This window comes from Aedes aegypti, chromosome 3 (genome assembly GCF_002204515.2).
Source record: "Aedes aegypti strain LVP_AGWG chromosome 3, AaegL5.0 Primary Assembly, whole genome shotgun sequence".
NCBI lineage: Eukaryota > Metazoa > Arthropoda > Insecta > Diptera > Culicidae > Aedes > Aedes aegypti.
In genome coordinates, this window is record NC_035109.1 from 133,249,880 (window position 1) to 133,276,417 (window position 26,538).

At 39.0% G+C, this 26,538-nt stretch overlaps 1 protein-coding gene across 1 annotated transcript; it reads right to left on the reverse strand.

The window, feature by feature from the left end:
* Positions 1-4,691: 4,691 nt before the first annotated feature.
* Positions 4,692-26,421, reverse strand: LOC5571065 (5'-3' exoribonuclease 1). Its single transcript, XM_021853967.1, has 10 exons — positions 26,282-26,421; positions 26,085-26,223; positions 21,328-22,356; positions 20,959-21,182; positions 20,349-20,904; positions 20,178-20,279; positions 12,488-12,765; positions 10,635-12,429; positions 5,792-6,649; positions 4,692-4,997 (listed from the first exon to the last, which is right to left on the reverse strand). The coding sequence occupies exons 2-10, from the start codon at positions 26,157-26,159 to the stop codon at positions 4,914-4,916; spliced, it is 5,001 nt and encodes a 1,666-aa protein (XP_021709659.1). The 5' UTR covers positions 26,160-26,223; positions 26,282-26,421; the 3' UTR covers positions 4,692-4,913.
* Between the last annotated feature and the right edge of the window lie 117 nt (positions 26,422-26,538).

The following is a 26,538-nucleotide window of genomic DNA, read 5'->3' on the forward strand; positions in this document are numbered from 1 at the left end:
TTTGAAGTGACATTTCTTCTCAACTGCGTACTGCGATCAGAAAAAAGTGATTTTCTTGACCATTTCTTGGGAGAAATTTTCCACGCATCGAGATAAGCCATTTTATGAGACGTTTCGAATCATATGGTTTCCGTTTGTTTACCAGCTTTGAAAGTTTCTGGCGGGCCGATTTATTTACGTTTCTTCTAGCGCTACATTTGGAAGAGGCTTATTCAACAATGGCGCTGGTGGCAATGCTAACAAAGTTTTTAATTTTCGCATGTAAAATTGAAACCAGCAGGCAGGGAAGATATATTTCATCTACAGGAACATAATACATGTAAACCGGGTAGAAACATGCGCTGAAAGAGACGGGGACGTCATCGCCAACAAAAATGTGACCAGCGCTATTCAGATATCATGCTAGTTTTTTGAACAACAACAATGAGCGGCCCGCCAGAAAACGTCATTCGAACGTCTCGTAAAATGGCTTATAGGCGATTCCTTTTCTTGTCAGTGGCAAACCGGCCTTAAACCAGCTTTTAACGCTTTGAGTATAGTGTTTCTTGAATTATCAGCACATTCTGTTGCTCTATGATAATTGCGAACCTTGTATATTTATAGCTATCTAAAGAGAAAACACAAATTCAATCTCTAATGAGAAGCTTTTCATTTTCCCCACGTGATTAGAAAATTGGCGGTGTTTCAATTCAATTATTTTTAGGTCTATATCAAATTAACTCTAAACCCTTTTTTATTGCAGTTTAAAACTTTCAGAGGGGACAAATTAGAAGTGATACAAAAAATTATTTTCCGCAACTTTTTTCCGCTGAAAACATTAAAATAAGATTGCACGCCGCCAACTTGTTACGGAGTGATAGTTAACAGGTTAACAATCTTCCGCTCTATTATGCAATAATGGCTGAAAAATCTCAGAAATCTCTTACCTATAGTAATATTCTCAATGGCCTCAAAGGTTTACGCATGAGTTTAAAACGTTAATTCACATATTCAGTTAAATATACCAATTATTTTCACTTACCCTTATTTACCCACTTGCCCCGCGGTACCTTATTTGCAAAAATTCTGGAACTCCAAATCGGTGATTTGTGTTTCGTTGTCACTTACCACGGTCTCGGGAATTCCAAACGTTGCACAGTGCGTTGAATATATGGAGATGCGGGACAAAAATTAAAACTGGAATATCAAGCCATTTGAGCATCTTGGTATGAAAGGAAAAGTTTTTTCTGGTCAAAAGAGCTGCAATTTGCATGAATGTCATATAGTATACGCATAATCGCAAAACTGTCATGAGCACCAATTTCATTATTTTCCAGGAAAAACCTTGTAATTTGCTCGGTAATTTGTACTATTATTGCCTATAATGATGTAAGAAGCTATTTGCAAATATGTCTCTTCACACTCGTAGCTACAAAAGTGACTTATACGCCTTTATGCAAAAATGCGCATATTTTCAAATTTTTCCAGTTTTTAAAGTACAATATGGGGAATAGCCGGTTAAGTTATGTAACCATTTAAAAACGCCAATAGACCATTTCCGTCATTTTTTTTTTATTGGCTTATATGCTTCCTGTCATTTTACTGAACAAACTTTCCTAATGAATCAATGTGTTTTGAAGCCTCTAACTATTGGAAAACAATGAAAAACTGGCGGCACGTTAGTTCTCCCCTCGGTCCCCTACAATTTGTTTCAACTCGAAAATAATGCGGAGCCCTTTTTCCCCTATGGTTTTGCCATCACGTTGTGGTGAATAGTCCATTTTACGAGACGTTTTGAACAGCTGATCGCTTGATTTATGAATGAAATTTTGACAGTAGGCGGTGTCGTAACATGTGAAAGTAACAGCAATGGACGGATGCACGAGTTCACTATTTTGACGTTTGAGCGGTGCCGAATTCACTTGTTTCCATGGTAACATAAATAACACGGCACCGCTAAAACTTCAAAGAATGAACGCGTGCATTGGTCCATGGATCAATGCACGAGTTCACTAATGTGACGTTTGAGCGGTGCCGAATTCACTGGTTTCCATGGTCACATAAATAACACGGCACCGCTAAAACGTCAGATAGTGAACCCGTGCAAAGGTCCATATCATCAGTGTTGCCGTTTCGTAAAATGGACTATTCATGATCAGCTGGCATGACCAGATGATTTTTGTTTATGTTTTCATTCATCATAATGGGCTCCGCTGGTTTCGCTACCTCCTTCCTTCACGGTTCCTGTAATCTCCGTTATAATCGTGGAAACCACCTTAACCGCTTCGGCCGGTTATGCACCAGCCGAACACTACACGGTTCTGTAACGCAAGGATTGTAGTCAACAGATGCCTTGTTGTCAACAGATGTTTTGTGCCTACGAGGATTGAATAAGCCGGAAGCAACAACAATCGCTCAAAATTTCCTTGCGCGGATGTTGCTGCCTCTAGGCGGGAATCTTCCGGATCAACAGCCAACTGATAGATTTAGGCATTTGTCGACATTAACAGCAAAAATAGTCTCTAATAGAACTACCGGTACCGTAACTGTTGGGTGGATGAGAGATTTGTTTGCGGGGTGGGTTTAAATTTTGAATCTGTGGAGCAAAATATATTTTCCTACTGGAAAACTTGAATCGGGTTGGGGTTGAAACTGTGATTCGGGTTGCGCCAGTTCCAACCTGGTTCAAGAACGTTTGTTTGAGTAATTTGAGGTTAGTTTCGTTTGCGCTCCTGTTTGGGGCGCCTTGACCGGGATCACGGTCAGTTTGAGCGTGCACCTGATTTGACGTTTCCAAATGTAAACAAGCATCCCAATGCGGGGGTGGAATCGAAAAACTGATGAAAAATCACCACGCTGATACCCATAGCAAAGACTAATTAAAGACCTCCATGTCCCTTGTAGTTGCCCAAAATTTTATGGCTCATGAGGTAATCTAGAATGCCGTGAAAAGTGTACTGCGATCTGTCAAACTTGGGTACCTTTTGCACTACCGAGGGACGAAATGCAGTACTAGAAGTGGTACCCAATCTGAGCCCGAGTGTGACGGACCTGCCCATAGGGTTGAACCAACTGTGCCGCATCTCGAATTATTTTTCAAAACGTGGTGAGTATCCATGTTTTCAAAAATTAATAAGAAAATTAGGAGTGCGTATAAACAAAATCGGGAAGCGTTAATATTCATTAAAAATGATTGTCTTTTGAAGAAAAATACAAAAAACTGGGGGTTAGATCTGACGGAAATGGTATATTGAAAATAATTTGTTCTGTCAAGGTCAACATTTCATATGGATTGCCTTGATGTATCAAAGGAGATGAAATGGCTGTGTTGGTCTCAAGAAACGAAGCTGTACCAGAAGACGCATCTTGCAAAGGCTTTGTGCCGCAAGCTGAGATTGCAGGAATACCTAATGATTGGAGCATCCTTCCGGACGAACGAACGGGCGATCGAAACCGTAAAGTAAAACACCTACCCCCAAAAGTAAACAAGCGAGAAAAATGATTTTTATCATCGCTCTCTCTTTGGTCCTCTTGTTTACTGCTCTTATTTATCAAACTTGTTACAACTTACGATACATTGCCGATCATGGACCTCTACAGATGGGATGTTTTCTTCGCTCAAATGAGAACCAATTCTGCAATGCTTGGTAACCAGTTTCCAGAGGTAGCTTAAAAATTCAACATCAACATGCTAACAAGGTTAATTTTTTTTTTTTTTGCGTTTATTATAGAGGCTTTAAATTATTGAATTCATTCGCCTCTTAAAGTAGATTTAAATATTTACAATAATTCATACAATTTCGCTCTTCTGAGAAACGCTAATAACTTTCCTTCTGATTTTCTGTCATTCTTCAAAATGTTTTTCATTGATTTAGCTAATCCTATTTTGTCTCTGAGACTTTTAAACTGATTACAATGGATTAGAATGTGTTCTATGCTGTTCTCTTCTTGACACATGCTGCAGATTGGAGGGGACCTTTTATCTAGTATGTGACCTTTGGTGAGCCGACTGTGTCCTGTACGACACCTAGTTAAACATTTTTGTTCTGCACGAGCTGGTCTGTCGATCCATTTTGTAGTAGTAGGCTTAGTGACTCTAAGCTGATTTTCGGTTGATTCATTCAGCCATGCTTCATTAAATTTTGTATAAACGAGATTTCTAAACCATTTAATTAGATCTTCTTTCGGGGTTCCTTCTTTTAGTGGTCGGCTGGTCCGTCCTCGTTTGGCTGCTTCGTCGGCGGCTTCATTTCCGACAATGTTGACGTGTCCTGGAACCCAGACGAAAACTATCTTCTTTTTTCCAAGGTTTTTTTCGATTTGTTGGATAAAGGGATGCTTCGATGCTCCTTTATGCAATGCTTCTAAACAGCTTGCAGAGTCCGTTACGATGATAGCCGGTGACTTTTTGGGCACTAGTAATATTGCCCTGGCCAAAGCGGCAGCCTCAGCTGAGAAAATAGTGCATGCTGGAGGAAGTTGTCTTTCGAAATTGATTTTGTCGCTTACTATTCCGAATCCAGTTCGGTTACTAGCGACTGACCCGTCAGTGTAGAAGTGCTTATGATGTGCGTACTTCGTTCGAACCAATTCGAAGAAGAGGTTTCTGGCTATAGTAGGAGAGTTTCCTACTTTATATCCACTTTTGATTGACCAATCTATGGATGGTAACAAGGTTAAAAACTTATTGAAATACATAAAAAAACACGTAATTATATGGAGTTCAAGCTTTTTTATTTATTTTTATCTCTTGTTTGGGACCTTAGTAGGTGGTTGTGTCCACACAGAAATTGTATCTGACTATTGTACCTATTATAATGATGAAACAGTCACACACCACAAAGAAGTGGCGTTATCGCAACAAATTTAGTCTTAATTATAAAAAAAAATCAATAATCTCGCTAATTTGTGATTTGTAATGTTGAAAACGAGTCTTATTCGGCATGCGTGAACCTGGCAGCTATTCTCATCTGTCGCTGTTTGCACGGCTGGGCTGTTGACGGGTTCACCTCATTCAACTTTAAAAAAAAGAAAATCGTGAGCAATGGGGAACATCATTTCCATCAAAGGACCGATAAACGACGTAGCATTTTTTTTTTCACTATTTTTGCACCCTTTCCTCTCCGAATCTGGTTCTGTATGATCAGTGACCGCTGCACTTATATTTGGAGACATGGACAGATAGATAAATCCAAGTATGGCGAATATCTGTCCATGTCTCCAAATATAAGCGCAGCGGTCACTGATCATACATAACCTCCAATTACTAAACTCAGTACATGGACTAGACAGCAAGCACACTTATCGTGTTCAGTTACTCCTGATATATATCACTGATACATAACACACTTCTGTCTTCTGTCAATCTGCGAAAACCACGTGCTTTCAATTTAGGCGGGAAAGTTTTTCCATTCAAAAAAAAAACATAAGATGATCAATAGTGGTTATCACGCCCAATGGTAAGAGTGCCCTATTGTAGATGTAGTTGTGAACCTTAGAGGAAAACAATATGCACTCAGTCTAGAAAAACACCCAGAAACCGGATATAAATATTTCAAATTGGGTAATATTTCCATATGCATTTTGATGAGTCTGGAAAGTGTGTGCAAGTTTCTTTGAGGAAAACAAAAACAAACTGTGTATGACGAGCGTATGCTAGTCTACGTGTGTTCAAATGTCACTAAGCTCTATAGTACCTCTGTTATCTAGAGACGCCTTCCTTCCCTCATCAAACATTGTCACGAATTCGTGAATCCTTCTCCCTTCTAAAATGCTACGTCATTTATGGATGGTTCCCAAGCAAAATACTTACATTGGAACCGCTTTCGCAGTGATCTACGTTCTCCTCTTTATCACTGGTGTTTTCCAAGGGCACATGTTGTTGTTGTTGTTGCTTGCTAGCGGGGATCACAGATTCATCAACCTTACTGACGCTATCGGCCATGAACGAGGCGAAGCTTTGCTTCACCTCTTCCTGCTTCTGTTCGACCATTTGCCGATGTTCGGCATTCTTCTGCACGAAAACCGTTGCTGCTGGGTTGGGGGGTTGCTTTTTGCTACCGGTTCCGCTGGATGGCGTGGATGTTGCGGTGGAATTGTTGTTCCGGTTTTTGGAGTTGATCATGGCCTGAAGGGGCACGAAGGCTCCTGTGCCAGCGGGAGTGTTCCTGTTGAAGCTGAGGTTCTGCGGTCCTTTGGGACCACGTTGCCGGTGGTTGTTTGAGTTGTGTCCAGGATTATTATTCGAATACTGTGGATTGTACAGCTGTTGCTGATGCATGTGAGCCTGCGGTGCTTGCTGATAGCGAGGCATTGGATGCAACTGGTTGGGGTATGCGGGGATGGGTGGACCCGCCGGGTAAATCCGGTTGTGCGGAATGTTGAACGGTGGAAATGGCATAAAGAGCGGCTGATGGTGCGGAACATTGGGCGGATGCTGGGCCACATAAGGATAGTGATTTGGAATAGCATTTCTGTGCGGGGGCTTTGGCGCGTCTTTCGTCGTCGGGACATTTGCGGTTGTGCTGGCTGTGGAGTTTTGTGATTTCGTTTTAGTAACTTGTTCGTCGTTTGACGACTTTTTGGGTGACCTCCACGATGACGGTGGCTTTGGCAAATTCTTTGGCATGGGAATGTTGACTACCGGCGGTACTGCAGGTATAGCGGGGACCTGTAAAACATGAGGAAACATATGTAAGGGTTTTCTAAAACTGCAACACAAAAATAGATGTTGTGTGATTATTTTTCAATGAAATTTCATGCAGTATTTGCTCGGTCTTAGTAAATGTTGCAAAAGGATGAATTACTTTCACAGAGCCTAAGATATCAATGAACATATGATCGGGGTTTGGGGCCTTCCTTAGCCGAGTGGTTAGTGTTCTCAGTTAATGACTGTGGAAGTGCTCTTAGAACACTACGCTGAGTAGCCGGTTCTGTCCCAATGGGGACGTTAATACCAAGAAGAAGAAGAATGTGGTCGGGGTTCAGTCTGACTGGACCAAGTGTTTTTTTTTTAATGATTTCTGGAAACGTACTGCAAGCATTCAAAATAACAAAATATTTGAATTATTAGCTATAATAAGGGGGACATATTGCTGTGTGCGTTTGAAATGCAAATACCGTGGTGCATCAATACCCGGACGCTTAAGCTGCCACAAATGTTCTTACTTCAATATGAGCGTGTTGTTTTAGAAAATCCGTGATGTAATATTGCTTGATAGATTGTTCCAAGCCAGATCTTCATGAAAGTGATGAAATTTTTGATAAAAATCATGATTTTAACACAAAAATCAATCAAATATTGAAGCGTGTCTTGTCTTTATATCCGGACACCTTAGGACACCTTAGACACCGGAAATCCGGACAAAGGTGTTATAGCATGCAATATCCGTTAAATTTAAATAAAAATAATATCAACACGCTATTAAATAACAATCTTTAATAAACTTGATATCCACGATTGACCCACAATGGCAAAACAAATAGCACGTTTGTAATAAAACTGGTTTGATTACCTGAGCTGAAGCACACGTAGATTGAAGTGCATTCGATGCGGCTCGAACAGCTATTATTGAAGATAAATACAATTTAACGAATAATCAATTGCATTCTGAGTACTCACTACACAGGGTGGCCACCAAATTTCCATTTTGAAATTCCCGCTTTTTTCCCGGTTTTCCCGGTACAGTCGCCAGAATTTTCCTGGTTTTTTATTTAGCTAATTGAAGATATTTCAACTCAATTTCTAATCTTTTGATTTTTTCTTCGTGAAAATAAAGAGTTCTCCAAAGCAAACTACACACTTAGAATGAAAAAAAAATTGTGAAATATGATTCAACAGATTTTTCTGTAGAACAATAGTGGTTTCGACATAACTGTCAAAAAATGTGAAAATTGAACATTAAGCTCGGTGAAAATCAAACTTTTTGAAAATATGTGAAATCATTAGGCTTGGCCGGCGTTTTTATAATTGCGCATTTCGCAAAAGTTTATATATTTGTATATTTATATAAATATACTGGACTTCAAAAACAAGATGAAACGCTAGGTATTTTTGTAATTATAAATGATTTATGGAATTCCGTTAAATAAACGATCAGTGTCAAAAAAAGTTATAATATCAAATAGCTTCTGTTGTAGAGTGCTTTCATTTCAATCATCACATGTCCAATTTTGTTCTCACTATTCAGAAGAAGAAATCCCCAGAAATTCATAAAATATCACCGAACTATTCAATACTTCTGACAGCTGAACTTTTTCCAGCTTCACGGATCGATTGGTGAAATAAAACATCAACTTATTTATTAAATTTTTCGGCGATTTTTTGGAGAATGAAATATTAGATACCTTTAAAAATAATTGATTGTGAGAAAAAAAAATTTATTGAACCTTGATTCAAAACATCGAATCAAAAAAGTTAGAGAAAATGCTAAAAAAAATATAATTTTTGAGTCAAAGACCTTGACAGTAGTGAAAAGATTTGAAAAATATTTCGAAACATGGTTGCAATGTTGTGATAAAAGTGGAACATTTTTAAGAAAAAATTTCAGCATTCCAATGTGCTATTCAAACATAACAATTTTCGACAACTTCTGGTTTGTAGATTTATAGCTCCAAAATGTTCGTTCAACACGATTTTCCCGGTATTCATCTCAAATTCCCGGTTTTGACTACGTCGGAATCTCGGACAATAGCAACCAATCAGCTCCCACTTTTAGGAAAGTCAAGGATGCCGTTCAAAAGCTTAAGAATAACAATGCAGCTGGGAAGGATGGTATCGAAGCAGAACTCATTAAGATGGGCCCGGAGAAGTTGGTTACTTGTCTGCAACGGCTGATAGCCAGAATCTGGAAGACAGAACAGCTACCGGATGAGTGGAAGCAATGGGTTATATGCCCAATCTACAAAAAGGGCGACTAGCTAGAATGTGAGAACTATCGAGCGATCACTATTATAAATGCCGCCTACAAAGTATTATCCCATATCATCTTCCATCGTATATCACCAATAGCAAATGTACGGCAAATCCTCCAAAAATATCGTGAATAATACTAGGTTCCAACGCATCACCTTTGCATATATTTCAAGTCGGCATATGATAGTATCGACCGCCTAGAGCTATGGAAAATCATAGACGAGAACAGATTTCCCGGGAAGCTCACGAGACTGATAAGAGCAACGATGGCTAAATTATGTGAAGGTTTCATGCGAACATTCCAGTTCGTTTGAATCCCGCCGTGGACTACGACAAGGTGATGAAATTTTGTGCCTGTTGTTCAATATTGTGCTAGAAGGTTTTATGCGGCGAGCAGAGCTTAACAGCCGGGGTACAATTTTTACGAGATCTAGTCAATTTATTTGCTTCGCGGATGATGTGGACATTGTTGGTCGAACATTTGAAAAGAGACAGACCTGTACTGCCCTTCTACGCCTACTTGTCACATATTCTATGTAAAACTTATGGATCGCGGGACAAATATGTGTAGAACGGCAGTGTACACCCGCCTGAAACATGAGGCAGCAAAAGTTGGACTGGTGGTGAATGCGTCCAAGACAAGATATACGCTAATTAGTGAAGCCTAGCGCGACAGAGCTAGCCTAGAAAGCAATGTTACAATAGACGAGGATACATTCAAGTTGGTCGATAAGTTTGTCTACCTTGGATCCTTGCTGACGGCTGATAATAACGTTAGCCGTGAAATACGGAGGCTCATCATCAGTGGAAGTCGGGCCTACTATGGCCTTCACAAGGAGCTCAAAAGAGATTCGTACCCATAGAAAATGTACCATACCACGTACAAAACGCTCATAAGGCCGGTAGTCCTTTACGGGCATGAAACGTGGACGATGCTAGAGGAGGACTTGCCAGCACTTGGAGTCTTCGAACGCCGAGTGCTTAGGACGATCTTTGGCAGTGTGCAGGAAAATGGTGTGTGGCGGCAAAGGATGAACCACGAGCTCGACCAACTCTACGGCGAACGCAGTATCCAGAAGGTGGCCAAAGCTGGAAAGATACGATGGGTGTGGCATGTTGCAAGAATACCGGACAGCAACCCTGCAAAGATTGCGTTCGCATCGGATCTGATTGGTACAAGAAGGCGTGGAACGCTGCGAGCTAGGTGGACGGATCAAGTGCGCGTCGATTTGGCGAGCGTGGTGCTGAACCGAGGATGAAGAGATGCGGCCACGGACCGAGTATTGTGACGTGAAATTGTGGATTTAGTGTTATCTGTTTCGATGTTGACTAAATAAATGAAATGAATGTAACACTGGAACATTTCATCCAATAAGACCAAACAAATGACAAATATTAAATGCAATTTCATAAAAAATATTAAAAACTAGTGGTCCCGGCAAACTTCGTCTTGCCATCAAGTAGGCTGTTGAAAAATGTCATGGAACCTCCCATACAAAATAGCATATAAGTACTCCCCCGTTTTACCAAATTTTCCGAAAACTTCCCTAAACTTTTTCGTCACACGAACACGTCGGAACCCTTCAAGAAGACAACAGTGAAAGAATTGTGCAAATCGGTTGTCCCGTTTTCAAGCCATTTCGTGACATATAAACACCACTCCATTTTTATTTATATAGATTGATTAAGCTAAAACTATTGTTTATTCAACACTCTACGGGTTAACAACAAACGTACTTACCAAGGTATTTAGAATGCCTTCATTGTTGGTAGGCACTACCCCATTGGGTACACCAGAAGATATCGCAGTCTCATCCTGGCTGTTTATTCTGAGCATCTTTCGCAGCATATCTGAAGGATCTTTCACCGAATTTTCTTCAGTCGATGTATCAGCTGCATTTTTTTCTGGCACAACATCTATCGCAGTCTTCAATGGCGGAGGAGGGATTGAATTTTTCGATATGAAACTTTTGATATCGCGATCGTCAAAGGTGGACGGCGCTTGCGATGACTCCCTGAGCTTATTCCACAGTTTTTCAAAATCACAGGCTGTTTGCGCATTAGGATCACTACTTATACTCTCTTCCAACGGTTTCCTGTTGGCGAGGATGAACGCTTTATTTGGGTTTTTCTTCTCAATTCGCTCATTCAGGCGCTTCTTGATAGATTCCGCTGTAGGCGTCGGTTTTGGAGGGAATATTCGGACCAGCTCGTGTTTCCTCTGATGTTGAGCATGCTGGTTATTTCGGTTGATGAATTCTTCGGCCGGGAGTATGATTGGCTGGCTGGGATCTACTTGCTTGTATTCCAAGTCAGCAGTTCCGAATGAAATATTCAACACGGCTCCTTCGGCAACTCGCACTACACGGTTCTTCGTGGCAGAAATACCGAAAATTTGAACGCCATTGGGAAACTCTTTATCGAACAACACATCGAAATATTTGTCACTTTTGGCCACGATACTCTCTTGTCGAACCGGATTCGGATCCTTGGCGAGGTGTATTCCGATAATCGTACCCCGGTAACCCAGAGGAACAACCTCAGTGTCTCGAGCGATAATCACGCGATCAAGCAGTTCGTAATTAGCTTGATGATCGATACTTTTCGCCTGTTTCATTCCCGGCTTGTACAGATCCTTCGGATGTACAAACATGGTCTGCATGGTAGGCAATTTGGTTGCCTGTTCATCGACTATCTTCACCAGCTCCTCTACGGCATTAGGTTCCAACATTTTTGTCCCACAAGATCGCTTTTCTGCCTTCGCGTGATCCTGACTCTTAATCCATGCTATCAACTCTTTCAGTCCTACGGCACCCTCCTTTTGTTCTCCGAATACCTCATCCTCAAAAAGAATATCACCTTTTCCGAAATGCTCCAATCTTTCAAACAAATTAGGAACTTTTTCGTGGTAGCTTTTGATTAGCTCGACTGCTTTCTCCGAAAACATCCAAGACTTATGGACCTTACGGGTGTAACCAACCGTTTCCACATCTTGTGTGACCATTCTCAGCTGCAATCCGATGTTCATCTTTCCTCCTTCGTCTATGTTGACCGATCGTCTCGCTCCTCGCATCATATAAATAGTCGATGAAAGCCTGCTCAAAAGATTAGCCGATATGCCTATCATCGAAGCCGCGTCCTGCATGGTCAAATAGTGACTCTTGGCTTCTTCATTTATGTCTACAACCTTATCTAGATTGGGCTCTTCGTGTATTTCAAATCGAGTCTTGATACGCTTATGGCCTGCGGTCACATCTATTACGTGACCCAAACTTCCATACCACTGCGTTGCCCGCAAAAACACCAGACAGTTTTCAGGAAACATTTCTCGAATCTCCTGATATGGCTTCAGTGTCTTTAGTGCTTCTTTCAGATCCGTTACGATCGCCTGCACTGGGTACATAGTTTCCCCCATGTTCCAGAGCTTATTCAACACGTACCGATTTTCCTTAAGTACATACTCACTCCCAACACAAGTTTTAACATGAACCATTTGGCTGATTTTGCCCAAGTCTATTGCCAATCGGTTATTGTGACTGAAAGACAAATTATATAGCTTAGACGACTTTCTAAAGCTTCCTCAAAAATACTCACTGTTCAACGATGGCTTTGCTACAGGTATCGAAAAATTTATCGTTGTTCTCCCGTGGTTCACGATCTTTCTCGAATATTACCTGTGCGTCCGCTACCTTAACGACCTTGGCCTCGGTTAGATGGGGCCAGCTGACATACACTATACGACCGAGTAGTTCCCGTGCCAACATCTCTGTCGTTTTTTCACTGTCCTTCAGGGGACGATCAATGACGACCACCATGCTCGAATTTCGACTCGGAAAGTTGAATACCTTCACTCGCACTTCCTTGATTATTCCCTGTGGAGAAGAATTATAGGATGATGGATTATACATATATGTGTAGATATCTTAATTAAAATAGAGATGTACCCAATATTCGGGCCGAATATCACGATTATTTTTATTTTGCCGAATATTTGGTCTGCCGAATATCGAAACTAGTTATTCGGCCGAATAGGCCGAATAATAACAAAATAAAATAAAATGTAATAAAACCTTATGTTTCACACAAAGGAAAATGTAAAAAAAATCAAATTAGTTGGACTCCATGGAGATTTTTTCCGTTCAGGGCTATTCATACCTTCGATATTTTTTGCGACACTTCAAAGACACCAACACGTTAAGGCTAAGTAGCCCGTCATTCGTTTTGGCAACAATGATGACTTTTCAGCTTGGATTTCAAAGTGATAAAAATCAGCCTTGATAGTTCATATTGGCTTGAAAAAGTATCACTGTACGCGCTAACATGCCTATAGTATGCTGATACTTTTTCAGGTGTGTCAGTGCAACACCAACTGATTTTCTTTGATTCGAAATCTTGAGATGAATTAGATACAATCATCAACGACGCGTACAAATTTCAATGACGGCCTACTTCGCCTTAATACTTCCAGTGGACGGTTATGTCCTTTGAAGGAAGCATCACTTTAGACTAGGATGCAACGACCAGTGTAACAATCGGAAAACGTTGCTGACGAAAAGTTTTTCGGACTGAAGCGGGAATCGAACCCACACTCCTTGGATCGAAACGGCTATATGCCTGGTAAAACTAACCTCATGGCTACGAAGCCCACACGATCACGTTCTTCCTTTATTATGCGAGTCAGTGGTCTCGGTATAAAGCACTTCCAGAAGTCGGATGAGCAATCAAGTGAAGTATTAACCGAATTTCTTAAAAAAAAATTATAAAAAATATCATCGATTGTTAATTGTTAAAAAATACAACTCCCTAACTTCAGAAAAACAAATCCTCAAAACTTTCTTTCACCACTAGACTATCGCAAAAGTTTTTACAAGTGCGGATACGCTAATAAAAGTGCGCAATGGCATCAAATCGGATAGGTGTCTTCGGGGAACTTATTCTTCGTAAAAATCAGAGAATAAGTGCTCTGAAGATACCAACATGATTCGCAGTCCAGTGGTGAAAGAAATACACAATATAATTATTGTAATTTCCTAAAACGGTTTTAAAAATTCAATAAAACGATCATTCCGTTCAATTCTTCACCTTGGAAGCTTTTCCTATTGAAAAAAACAAGCATTTTTTGTTGTAGATCAAAATTAAAAATGTATTTCTCGGGAATAATTGAGTCATTATTCGGCCGAATGTTCGGCCGAATATTCGTTTGGCCGAATAATAATATTTCAACTATTCGGTATTCGGCCGAAAGCCGAATAGTGCTATTCGGTATATCTCTAAAATATACATTGGATTGTATAAAACGTATTACCACTGTGATACAGTAATGTCTAGGTACATGAAGTGCGTCATAAAACTCCATGGTCCTTCTTTTTTGAGCTGTCAAACGTTTCGTTATTTATTCATTTACTCATGAAGCTCATGCGCTATCATACTTCTAACTTTTATTTAACTTTGAGAAACCGTAGAACTCGCGGTTTGATCGAGGTTAATAGTGACAATAAAAGTTGAGGATGGTTAGTAAATGCTGGGTATGGTGCACAATTGGTGCTTCGAGTACCTGCATCGATAAAATAGACCCCTTTGTGTGGTCCTTAGCCTCCTACCCATTAACTCCTATCCTACTCGTGGTAGTGGCCATCTGTACTCTATGTTAGGAGCGGCTCACAACAGCGTCTGTGCCACATGTCAGAAGCGGCTGATCATCGTCCGAGTGCCAGAGAAGGACTCTAAGCTAAACTGTGCACTATCGCCCTCCGAACATTTAGGAGGAATGGTTCTCCGGAAACCTTGGGAGTTGGTGTCAGGCCCAGCAAGCCAACCGTAAAAATACATCAGCACAGGAACGTCAACGAGAGAATACGGACCAGAATATGACAAGAGAATCTAATCCAGAAACGGCAAAGACCTCAGCGACGAAAATGGACTAGCGATTGGAAACTCGGTACGTGGAACTGCAAATCTCTCAACATCATCGGATGTACAGGGTGCCAATGGAATGTATGGGAAAAATTTTGCCATCGAATTTAAAAAAATGGTAGGTAGTGCTCAAAACTTTTGTCTCCTCGAAAAAAGTCCCCATGCAAAATTTGAGCTCAATCGGCCTTCGTTAAGTGGTCCCCCAAAGCGGTCAAAGTTTAGCTTTTTTGTCCCATGAAAAATCTCCCAAGGGGGTGTACATGAAATTTTCGAAATCGATTTTTTTTTATGCCAGATGTCTTAGAAATGCATGAAACGTCGAGATCTGGTGTTGTTTGGATTTTTTTTTTTAAATCGACCAAGTAAATTTTTGAGTTGGGGGAGTGAATTGAATTTGAAATGAACGATTTGAATTCAATTGCTGAGAAATTCAAGGCAATAGTATTGAAACGTATCCTATATCATTTTTGGGCACTGAAAGCATATTATATGTGATATTTCATTAGGGAGGTTCATTTACTTTTTATTAGGGTGGTCCTTTTTGTTGAAAAATAAAAAAAAAATAAGAAATAGAATTTTAATTGAATATTGAAGACAATAGTATTGGAACATCTCTCACATTATCGTAAGCCATTTTCTACATTTAATATGTGGTATTTTATTAGGGTGGTTCACTTATTTTCCATAAGGGTGGGCCTTTCTGTCGAAAAATCATAATTTGAATGGGATATTAAAAACAATAGTATTTTATCACCTCTTCCATCATCGTAGGCCATTTCCTTCATTAGATTCGTGATATTTCATTGGGAAGGCTCACTTATATTCCATTACAGTGGTCCTTTAAAAAAAATGAGAATTTGAATGGAATAGTAAATACAAGAGTAATTAAACATCTCCTATGTCATCGTAGGCCACTGTTAACATATAATATGTGATGTTTCATTAGGGCTATTGTCCTCAGTTTTGCATAAGGGTGATCATTTAATTTGTAAATAAAAAAAAAATATTCTCAACAGATCTAACAAATCAACTTTGTTTGTATAGTTTTGAATCATGATTCTTTATTGGCATGCAACTCTTGGTTAAGATATTTTCATTAAGGTTTTCTTTTGAATAGTTAAAATATACTATCGGCGAAGATTTACAGATACCAGGTAAGTGTAAATTGAATACATTGCAAATATGTTTTAAAATGTTTTTCATGGATTCTAATATTTTTGATTTTTATATTTTCTTCTAGGTCCTTCAAAATCATCTTCAACTCCTGAACCACAATTAAAAAACGTTATTACTGTCGATGTGGCTGCTGCTTTGGATCGCTGCAAAGTGAGTGATCGAAATGCGGTATTTCTAATTTCATCTATAGCGAAATCTTTGGGGCACGACGTTTCAACATTATTGTTGAACAAGGAGTCCATTAGATATTCAAGAAAAAAAAAATCGTAAGCAAAAGCATCATGAGCTGAAAACAACATTTAAGCCACAGGTTAACTTAACAGTTCACTGGGATTCAAAGCTGCTTCCTAGTATATTGTCGTCTAAAGCCATCCCCAAAACTGAACGATTGGCTATACTTGTATCTGGTGATGGCATCCATAAGTTGTTAGCTGTTCCCCCCATCCAAAATTTAACAGGAATAGAACAAGCAGTAGCAGTTTATAATGCTGTTGTCGATGGGGTCTTGAAGACAGGTAAGTTTTTTTAGCTTCAATTTTATTATTGATAATTTCTAAAATATAACGTTCGTTTTTTAGGGTTATGTTTACATCATTTGATACCACTGCATCAAACACTGGTCGAAAGAAAGGAGCGTGTCAACATCTAAACAATATATTTTAAAGACAGCTTATTGGACTTCCCTGTAGACATCACATACACGAGCTGTTAGTTGGCAAGGCATTCAAGGTACTGCAATTTGAAACAGCACAATCTCCAAATGTTAAGATCTTTAAGCGGTTTCAGATGGAATAGCACGGCTTAGAAAAGAGTTCATACCATTCTGGTTTGAATGATGCGTTCGTTAAATCATCAATAACAGACAACGAGAGGGTGATTCTATTAAAATTTTTTGAGCGACAACTAATAGAACATGATCACCGCGAAGATTATCGTGAAGTTATTCAGCTTACGATTATATTTTTGGGTGGAAAAATTAATGAAAATTTTAAAATAAGAGCTCCTGGTGCTTTCCATAATGCAAGATGGATGGCTGAAATTATTTATTCTTTAAAAATGTTCCTTTACCGATACACTTTTGCATTACCTAAGGCAACTAAAGATGGATTAGCACGATTTAATGTATTCATTGTGAAAGTATATCTAAGAAACTGGTTTCTTTCTTCGTGTGCTGCAATGTCTGCAAACAATGACCTCAATTTGTTAAAATCGCTTAAAATTTACGAGGCTGTTGACAAAGAAGTTGCCGAAGCAGTACATAAAGGGTTCTTGAATCATCTGCAGAATTTGGATAGCAATCTCATCGGATTGTGTTTGTTTGACGAAAAGTTGGATGTAGCAGATAAAAAAAAAGAATTATGGAAGCCTTACATACATCAGGTAAATACTTTGTTTAATTTGTTGTACCGAGATTATTTTTCTAACAATATTTTGATTTTCAGATACCCAAAAAATTGTACCTGCTAAATCCATAACACAGCGTAACAAAAATGACATTTTTACGTGTCTCAAGAATCAAATTATGTGTCTCTAGTAGATTTGGGGCTGCTGAATCTGATGCCTTCCTCAGAAATATTCCAGCACGTCACAATTTTTAGCTACAGGTCGCCAAAGTTACATAAAACACTAGTTTCATTGATGTTTACTTAAAATTTAAACAATGATTTATCAAAAAGTTTGTGATCTAATCTAGCAAGCATGCAAAATAGGACTTCAACTTTCATTTCAGATATAATTTGGTTGAAATTGCACGCTTAAATATAGATTAAATCGATTTTTCAAACATGATTGCAGTCTCCATACAAAATTTTTCGTTTCTCTTATATGGAAAAATAGAATACTTGTATAAACCAACAAAAAATAACTTTTGAGCATGGAAATTATTATGAACTTCGTTGATAAGTATTGTTATACATATGAAGTTTGATTTCTGAGGCAAATTAAGCAAAAAAATTGCCATACAAGCTGGCAAACTTGCATGCAAGTTGGCTGAAATAGCCAAATTTAGCATTTTCAACAGCCAATACCTCAAAAACTAGACGTGCTATGATATTTCTGGAAATGGCAATGGATTCAGCAACCCTTAATTAAGGTTATAGCGGTATTTTGGTACTTGAGACAAAATCGTGTTCCGCAGTGGAATCGAATCAAACGACGTTTCAACACTCGAGCTACACTCGTTTGTACAAGGATGTCAGGATACTAAAAAATTGTTCCATGCTCTAGAGATTCCGGAATCTTTGTTTGAAACTGATATTAAGCAGTGGAATTGCAAAACAGAATATGAAGATGCCAAAAGACGTATTCAAAGTTTGGAAGTAGTAAATGACAATGCGGAACGAGGTATTGCATTAATTAAAACATATAATTCGAAATTGTCAACCGATGAAAATCAGAAACAGTTCATTTGCAATTAGTCGAAGAACATCGAAAAATGTATAAAAGTCCAAACAAATCAGATGTAATTTAGGAATTATATGCGATGTAATGTACCAAAAACAACCAACATGATATTTTTTTAATATCACAATTCCTTTCCTCTCCCTTTCGTTGCTTACCTTATTGCTACTACAACCATTGCAAAATCTAACAGTTCCCCATCTTAAGGGCCCCGGGGTTACAGTTTAGAGCCTTCTCACCAATCACTCTGATTTTTTTAATATGAGCTTGCACAGATGGTGCAAAACTGAATTGGAAAGGTCACTGAGGCTCAATGCTTGATCTCTGAGATGAGTGCATCTGAAATCACGAAGTAGCAAGCGGATTTTGTATGAGACGAGGACTGCGAACTGGTTCAGCTTAGTGAAGTGTTGCATTCCGAATGAAAATCACGCAAAACTTTTCAAAAGGACTTTTCTAACAATGAGAGGCTTTCTATAAAACTCTTTTGTTGTTAACTAAGTTACCTTTACATTTTTCGTCGAACATTACACAAATATTATGTAGTAGTCCACACCATAATCTTTCGGTCTGTAGATCTTAAGCTTGAAATTTTTACAATGACACCATAATTAAGGAAAGTGGACGAGACTTGGATTGTAAAAGAGGTGTTAAAATACTATTGTGCTAAAAAACAGGATCAAATTCAAAATTTCTTGATTTTTTTTTTTAATTTTCGGCAAACACCAATGGAAAATAAGTGAGCCACTCTAATAAAATATCACGAATCTAATGAAGGAAATGCCCTACGATGATGAAAGAGGTGATAAAATACTATTGTTTTTAATATCCCATTCAAATTATGATTTTTCGACAGAAAGGCCCACCCTAATGAAAAATAAGTGAACCACCCTAATAAAATACCACATATTAAATGTAGAAAATGGCTTACGATAATTTGAGAGATGTTTCAATACTATTGTCTTCAATATTCAATTAAAATTCTATTTTTTATTTTTTTTTTTATTTTTTAGCAAAAAGGACCACCCTAATGGAAAGTAAATGAACCACCCTAATGAAATACCACATATAATATGCTTTCAGTGGCCAACAATGATATAGGATATGTTTCAATACTATTGCCTTGAATTTCTCAGCAATTGAATTCAAATCGTTCATTTCAAATTCAATTCACTCCCCCAACTCAAATATTTACAAGTCCTAAAAGTCCTTTTCAAAAAAAAAATCCAAATAACACCAGATCTCGACGTTTCATGCATTTTTAAGACATCTGGCATCAAAAAAAAATCGATTTCGGAAATTTTTCATGGGTCGAAAAAGCCAAACTTTGACCGCTTTGGGGGTCCACTTAATGAAGTCCGATTGAGCTCAAATTTTGCATGGGGACTTTTTTCGAGGAGACAAAACTTTTGAGCACTACCTAATCGAAAAATCGATTTTCATTGGCACCCATGCAGGATTAACACTTCAGTCGTCGCGCTGTTGTATTTTGTACAACAGTGGTGAAAAAACCTCGCTTTTCGTACACAGCATCAGCGTGGTGGTTCGGACTGTGACAAACCACGCGACGACTGAAGGGTTAAAAACGAAAACATCTTGACAGACGAACGTAGGGTGACTGAAAGGTGGAAGTAACACTCTAATAAACACCTGAATGACGCTGAAAACGCAGGTAATAAGGGTCAAGACAAGAGAGAAAAATAAACATCAGTCTAGCGGACCATGGAAATCAATCAGATCAAATATTTTACTTTGAGTTCTTATAATAATAGGCATAACATAAGTGTTTACTTACATGATATTGGAGATGTTTCATTGTCGGGAAGCCTTTTATGTATCCATCCAGAATTGCACCTTTCGAAGGCCCGAGAACGAGTTTATTGCTCGCAACGTGTAACTACAGAACGATAAATAATTTCAACGATAACAGTTAGACAGTAAACAACCCAACCAAGTCACAACTTACCTGGTCGCGATAAATAGCAGACTCCTTCACTTTCAGCTGCTCGATTTCTTCGAATCCGTAGCATGCAGGAAGCTGCTTGGTGCCCTTCGAGTCGTACTGAAACACCAACATCGGTCCGTGTACGTTCCGTTGTTTCTCCTCATCCGTAAGGAAAGCGTCGCACGGTTCCATAGCTTTCAGGAGGCGCTTTTCGTCAATGAATGGAATAAGAACCACCGCTTCCCACGCTTGTTGCTTCCCGTTGAGATCGGTTTCGAAATTCTCCGGGTAGTAGTCCACCACGGGACTGTTCGGATCGGTCATGAGCTTGTGGTACGCACTGGGAAGATGGTCTTTACTGGCTGTTGGTAATACGCTCAACAACTGTTGAAACGGGAGGAACGGTTTTCCCGGTTCGAAATTCAGCTTCAGACTACTGATGTTTTGCAGATCGCTAATGAACGGAGCGTAGTGATGGGGATAGTACCAAGCCCACGATGGTACTCCCCGATAGTAGTAGAGAAGCGTCCACTGAAGGGCTCTTATGTAGCATTCAGTTTGCTCGTCGCGAGTTGCTCTGGGGAACATAAATATTAGATTGTTTCGCATAATTTAGTCGAATAGTTCTTACTGATTATAGTCTTGATAACCTAGTTTGGTGATATAATAGTTTCTTTTATACGCGGTGAATTCCTTCTCGAAAAACTCAGGATCGTTTTCAATGTCACCTGGTGGTTCTGCATCGTCCTCATCGTCCGAGAACATATCTTCCGATGCCTTGATAAGGGCCGAAAGATCACAGTCCATTTCCGCTTCGGCTTTTATATCATCTATGATCACATCAAACGCTTCAGTCTGCAAATACATTCATGAAGATATGAAACGAATTTCTTAGGAAACATATTGACTGTGTATCAGGAACCATTATTACCGAACAAAAATCATTGTTGTCCGTTAATAACGTTTTAGACACACCGTGCATTAGTATCCCTATACTTACATCGTTGTGAGCTCGTTTTGACTTGAAGTACTGCAAATCGGTGTAGTTCTCGAGAAATATATCTCTGTCGAAACGTGCCAGACGGTTCATCAGCACTTCTAAACGTGGCATATTCAGTATGCCTCCTTCATTAATATATCCATCCAGGGTGGGCAAAATGTCCATGTACGCTTGGAACAGTGTCGGAAGCGCGTTTTCGTTGATATGCAAATGTGGCAGGTGTGGGATGAAATCATTGCCCACCATGTAGCCCATCAGCACCCAGTCATCTATCAGCTTGTAGATGTTGAACTCGAACTTTAGCTTGTCCCGAACAGGAGCAAACTCGAGTTCCAAGTATTCTCGCATCAACGTCAAATGTAGCAAGTAGAAACGAGTTTCTTCGACAATGCTTGACTTTTTGTCATTCTTACCAAACTTTACCTCTTCTCTCAGTAGAGAAAAATGTTTTTCGTGAGTGCAAAGTCCCAGCATAACTAAATCAGCATCCAAGCCATAAAGACAGTGACGCGTATTGGAATCAAAATCTGGCTGTGACTTTGCGTATCTAATGTATTCCATGATTTTATGTTCTCCTTCTCCGGGAGTTTCATGTCCGCTTAGAATCACCTTACAGTGTTTCCACAGAGGGTTTGTGCTAACCTTTACCTTAATGAAATGCTCCAGTGCCTTCTGGAGCCGAACCATAAAGCTTGTACCGGGCGTGATGCAGTTACTATCGAACCTAGCCTCTGTCGGTAGAACTTCTCCCTTCTTCTGGGCTTCTTCTGCTTGTTCTTGCGCTTCGCGGGCTGACCGGAAACGACGTCCTCGTTGCTGGTTCATTTTAGCCCGTGGAGCCACTCCGTCGACGGCGATGAAGAATAACTTCTGCGGACGGATCATCCGGAACAGAAATTCCAAGTAATGGAATATGTCGCTGAATATTTTTTCCTCCGTAATCCGGAAGAACACGTCCGAATCATTGGGATGCGAACAGTTATGGATGATGCCATTCATGTCCAGGTAGAGATTGTCGAAGTCTGGCACCTGCAAGAAGTAAACGGAACAATTTGCTACAATGATGCATCAAAATAATTTCTTAAATGAGAGGTAAGAAAGTTGTTGTATCTACTTATCTCAAGCGGTATTCTCAATTCTATATCATGTTTTTGTTACCTTTTTCTTGTTTGTACCTTGTGTGCCATCACTGTACCAGTATCTGCTATTTGCGCTCACTAGTGTAAAAATTGATTTTTCGTGTCAAAAACCAACATTTTTCATACTGATATATTCTAGCAATGTTAACAACATTCAAATGAAGTTGCCTGAAATTATTTTCATTAGATAAAATAAGTCTTTATATTGAAAACACAAGACCTCGTGAAGGGTTATTGGATCACTAGGTATTTTTGTGTGTTCCAATAACCGCTCATGCAAAAAAATTAAATAAATTTTTAAAGAAATGTCGATTTTAGTAAACAGCCTTCTTTATTGCAGTAGTAGCTATGGTTTGACCATGAAAAATATCAGGATGAATAACGAAATTCTAAATAATGAATGTTTTAGAGAGTTCGTCACGAAATCTGTTTACCGTAAGCGGAAATAGGAACATTTAGATGCAATAATTTTTTTCTGAATGTTTTTCAAATTCTTTTCATTTTGCCGCTGATTACCTATAGGCCTTTTCACATGACGTTTCAAATCAGCTGATCCGGAAGCTCTTTGACAGCTCGTTTGGGCGAATGGACCTTTAGCATAAATAAAATATGCTTAAAAGCTTGTTCTTCTACGTTATACTGTTAAAGTTGTTAATATATCTAAGCTTCTAATATTTCAATTAATATTACTTGGCATTGGGGGGTTATTGTACCTAGGTCAAATTGTCTTAAACTACGCAATAAAAATCGCTTCAATAACACGTTTTGTCAGTGCGCATCGTACCTTCGTGCTGTGCGTATACGAATTCTCTCTGCTCTTGGAAGTTTTTTAAAAACTACATAAAGCAATAAAACAGTACTTTTCAGTGCTACAAAAACAGTACTTTTCAGTGTAAAAATTAAAAACGGTACTTTTCAGTGCTACTAAAACAGTACTTTTCAGCACTATTTTTTCTACTATTAATCCCATTACGATCCTTGTTTGGACCCGTGCCTTCGACCTTTCGTTGGACCCGTTGGCGAAAGCTAGCGGTGGTAATCCTTCTTGGACACCGTATTGGGAAAACACCTCTTAGGAGGTCTCGTCTTCTTTCGTTTATTCACTAAACATGATTGCAACTACAAACAAAAGGAAGGGTGAATCTCTGAATTCACAACTTCCTTTCAAAAAAGTGGGATTTAAAACTGTCACTAAACGTGGCAAAAGTGGAAGAAAGGATGTTTCTCCGAAATGCGAACTTTCTTCCAAGGGTGAAATGGATAATGTTGGTAATTGCATCGAAATGAGCAATCAGTTCGATGCTCTAGACAAATTTTCCGAATACCAAATCAAAGCAGTCTTTAGCCCAAGCTCCTTGGTTCAAGTGAGTAAACAAAGAGTGCCGCCTATCGTGGTCAGTTGTTCCGAAGTTGCATGATTTAGGCAGGAGATCTTGAACTCCATTAGGGAAATCAAGGTTTCCTTCCAAATCGCAAAGAAAGGAGACTGTCGCGTTTTGCCGGAAACTTTTAAAGATCGCGAACTTCTTCTCAAACATATTGAAGAGAAGAAGCACAAATGTTTTACTTATGACGACAAAACTGAACGTTTGTTCAAAGTCGTCTTGAAAGGTTTCTCAAGTGACTACAAGTCACTTGAAGAGATCAAAAATGGATTTTACTTGGATTTTCCCCATTCCAAGTAATCATTATGAAAAAGAAAATCCAATCTGGCATTGTTCGGAAAGGGCTTTCTCAAGATTATTATTTAGTTCACTTTAACAAAAAAGAACTAAATAATATTAAAGCTTTAGAAAAAACAAAACTTATTTTCGATGACCGTGTGACATGGGAATATTTCCAGAAACCTGGAGGAAAGTACCAGGACCCCACTCAGTGCCGTCGGTGCCAAAAGTAAAGTCATGGTACAAAAAATTGTCGCATGGATGCTAAATGCATGATCTGCGGAGGTTCTTTTCACGCCAAGGACGTCTGTCCAGTGAAGGAAGATACCGATAAGTTGATATGCTCGAATTGCGGGGGCAATCATAAGTCCAATTTTTGGGCATGCCCTTCGTCTACCGAAAATTCTAACGGAAACTCATCAAATGTGAACAATGGTCAATGGAATTGCAATGCTCCTGGCTTCAACAATGGAATTTATTAAAGTTTCAAGATTATTGTCAATATCAAGTTTTGTTTGTAAAGAAATGTTAACATCAAGATTAGAGTCAATATACGTTTCATATATATTCCAGTCGGCTCGAAAATAATTTAAAGTAGAGCTGATAGGATTGAGAATCGCTTCATGGGATATTTGAAATGTAACAGGGACATGATCAGAATCAAAATCAGCATGAGTAACTAATTAGCTACAAAGATGACTAGAGTCGGTTAAGACCAAGTCAATCGTAGATGGATTTCTAGAAGAGGAAAAACATGTAGGGCTGAATTGAGAAATATCCTGAAGAGCACTCATCAAATAAAATTCTGCCGTTGGAATTACTTTGAGAATTATTCCATGACCGATGTTTGGCATTAAAGTCACCAATGACAAAAAATGTTGACTTATTGCGAGTCAATTTTTGCAAGTCAGTTTGGAGCAAATTAACTTGCTATCCAGAGCATTGAAAAGGCAAATAGGCAGCTATGAAAGTATATTTACAAGACTGTGTTTCAACAGAAACACCTAAGTTTCAAAAACTTTAGTTCCAAATGACGAAAACAGTTGATGTTTTATACGCTTATGAATGATGATTGCAACTCCCCCACATGCCCCATCAAGTCGATAAACAAAAAAGTTAGGATCTCTTTTGAGTTTAGATCCAGGTTTTAAATACGTTTCGGTAATAACTGCTATATGCACGTTATTAACCGTAAGAAAATTAAACAGCTCGTCTTCTTTACCATTCAGAGAACGAGCATTCCAATTTAAAATATTTATATTATTATTTGGATCCATTAGAAAAACGTAATTCAATAACAATTTTATTTGTAAATTTTACACCAACTTGGACTGCTTCAGTCATAGTGGTGGCTTTGAACAACCTTAATGGAAGTTATTTACCATCACCAAGCACCAAGATACCGAAAACGATTAAGTAAACGATGATCAAAGCTAAAGCAAGAAGTTATTATGTATAGAACAGAATTCTCAAAAATAACCTACTTCACCCGGTAATAATTTAACGGTAATCAAAAAGCATATAGGCACAATAATGCAACATAGGTAGGTACATAATAAATTCAATAATAATAGTGAACTAAATGAAAAGGAAACAATCTCATCAATTAGCAAAGAAGAGTGTTATCAAGTATCTTTACATATCGACTCATTCGCTATTTCACGACATTGCGTTCTACCATTTCGCTTAAGGTATAGCGCGCTTATTCCAATAAAAAGTATTTGCAACAAAAATGTACAAACATAAAACAAGTAAAAATCGCGTCCTTCGAAGGCTACCATTGTGGGAGAAAGCAAAAGACCCCTCCATTTGCAGAAGTGTAACATTCCCACAGACATCCTACTAATCACCCTAGCTCATGATGTTGATTCAGAGCTGGAATTGCACAACATCTATTAATTTCTCTATTAGCCTTTTATTAGTACTGGAAGCGCCACCGATGATCATTATTTACCTGATTTTCACGAATCAGCTCGCTCAGGCACGGATAGCGCTCGCTGATGTAGCGGAAGAACTTCGGAACTCCCATGATGCCGTGAACTGCGCTGGGTGTCGGATGTAATTATTCTACGGAAACGATCGGTGACACAGTGCTGCAACGAATAACAATTAATACAAATTCGATATTGCACCAAAATGCACTATTTTTACGTTTAATTTTTCAACAACAAAAAGCTTCGTTGACCACCGAAAACGAATGACGAGCGAATGGCACGATGAAAGCGGACTGTCAAACCCGCGAAAAGAAACAGCACATGCACTGAAGCAAAACGTCCGTCAGGATTTAGAGTGTTGCACATTTTGCACAAGCTGACCGTGAATCTCACATGACTTACACCGCATTGGGATCGGCTTGGTGTCTTCAATGCACTTATTCAGCATAAGCTGACGAATAAATGCGTTGACGA

Excerpts from the sequence above, each read along its gene's own strand:
- LOC5571065 (XM_021853967.1), bottom strand. The coding sequence starts at position 26,159 with ATGGGAGTTCCGAAGTTCTTCCGCTACATCAGCGAGCGCTATCCGTGC. Across the intron at positions 20,905-20,958 it reads GGTTATCAAGACTATAATCA|AGCAACTCGCGACGAGCAAA; the intron begins GTAAGAACTATT and ends TATGTTCCCCAG. Across the intron at positions 6,650-10,634 it reads AAGGCATTCTAAATACCTTG|GTCCCCGCTATACCTGCAGT; the intron begins GTAAGTACGTTT and ends CATGTTTTACAG.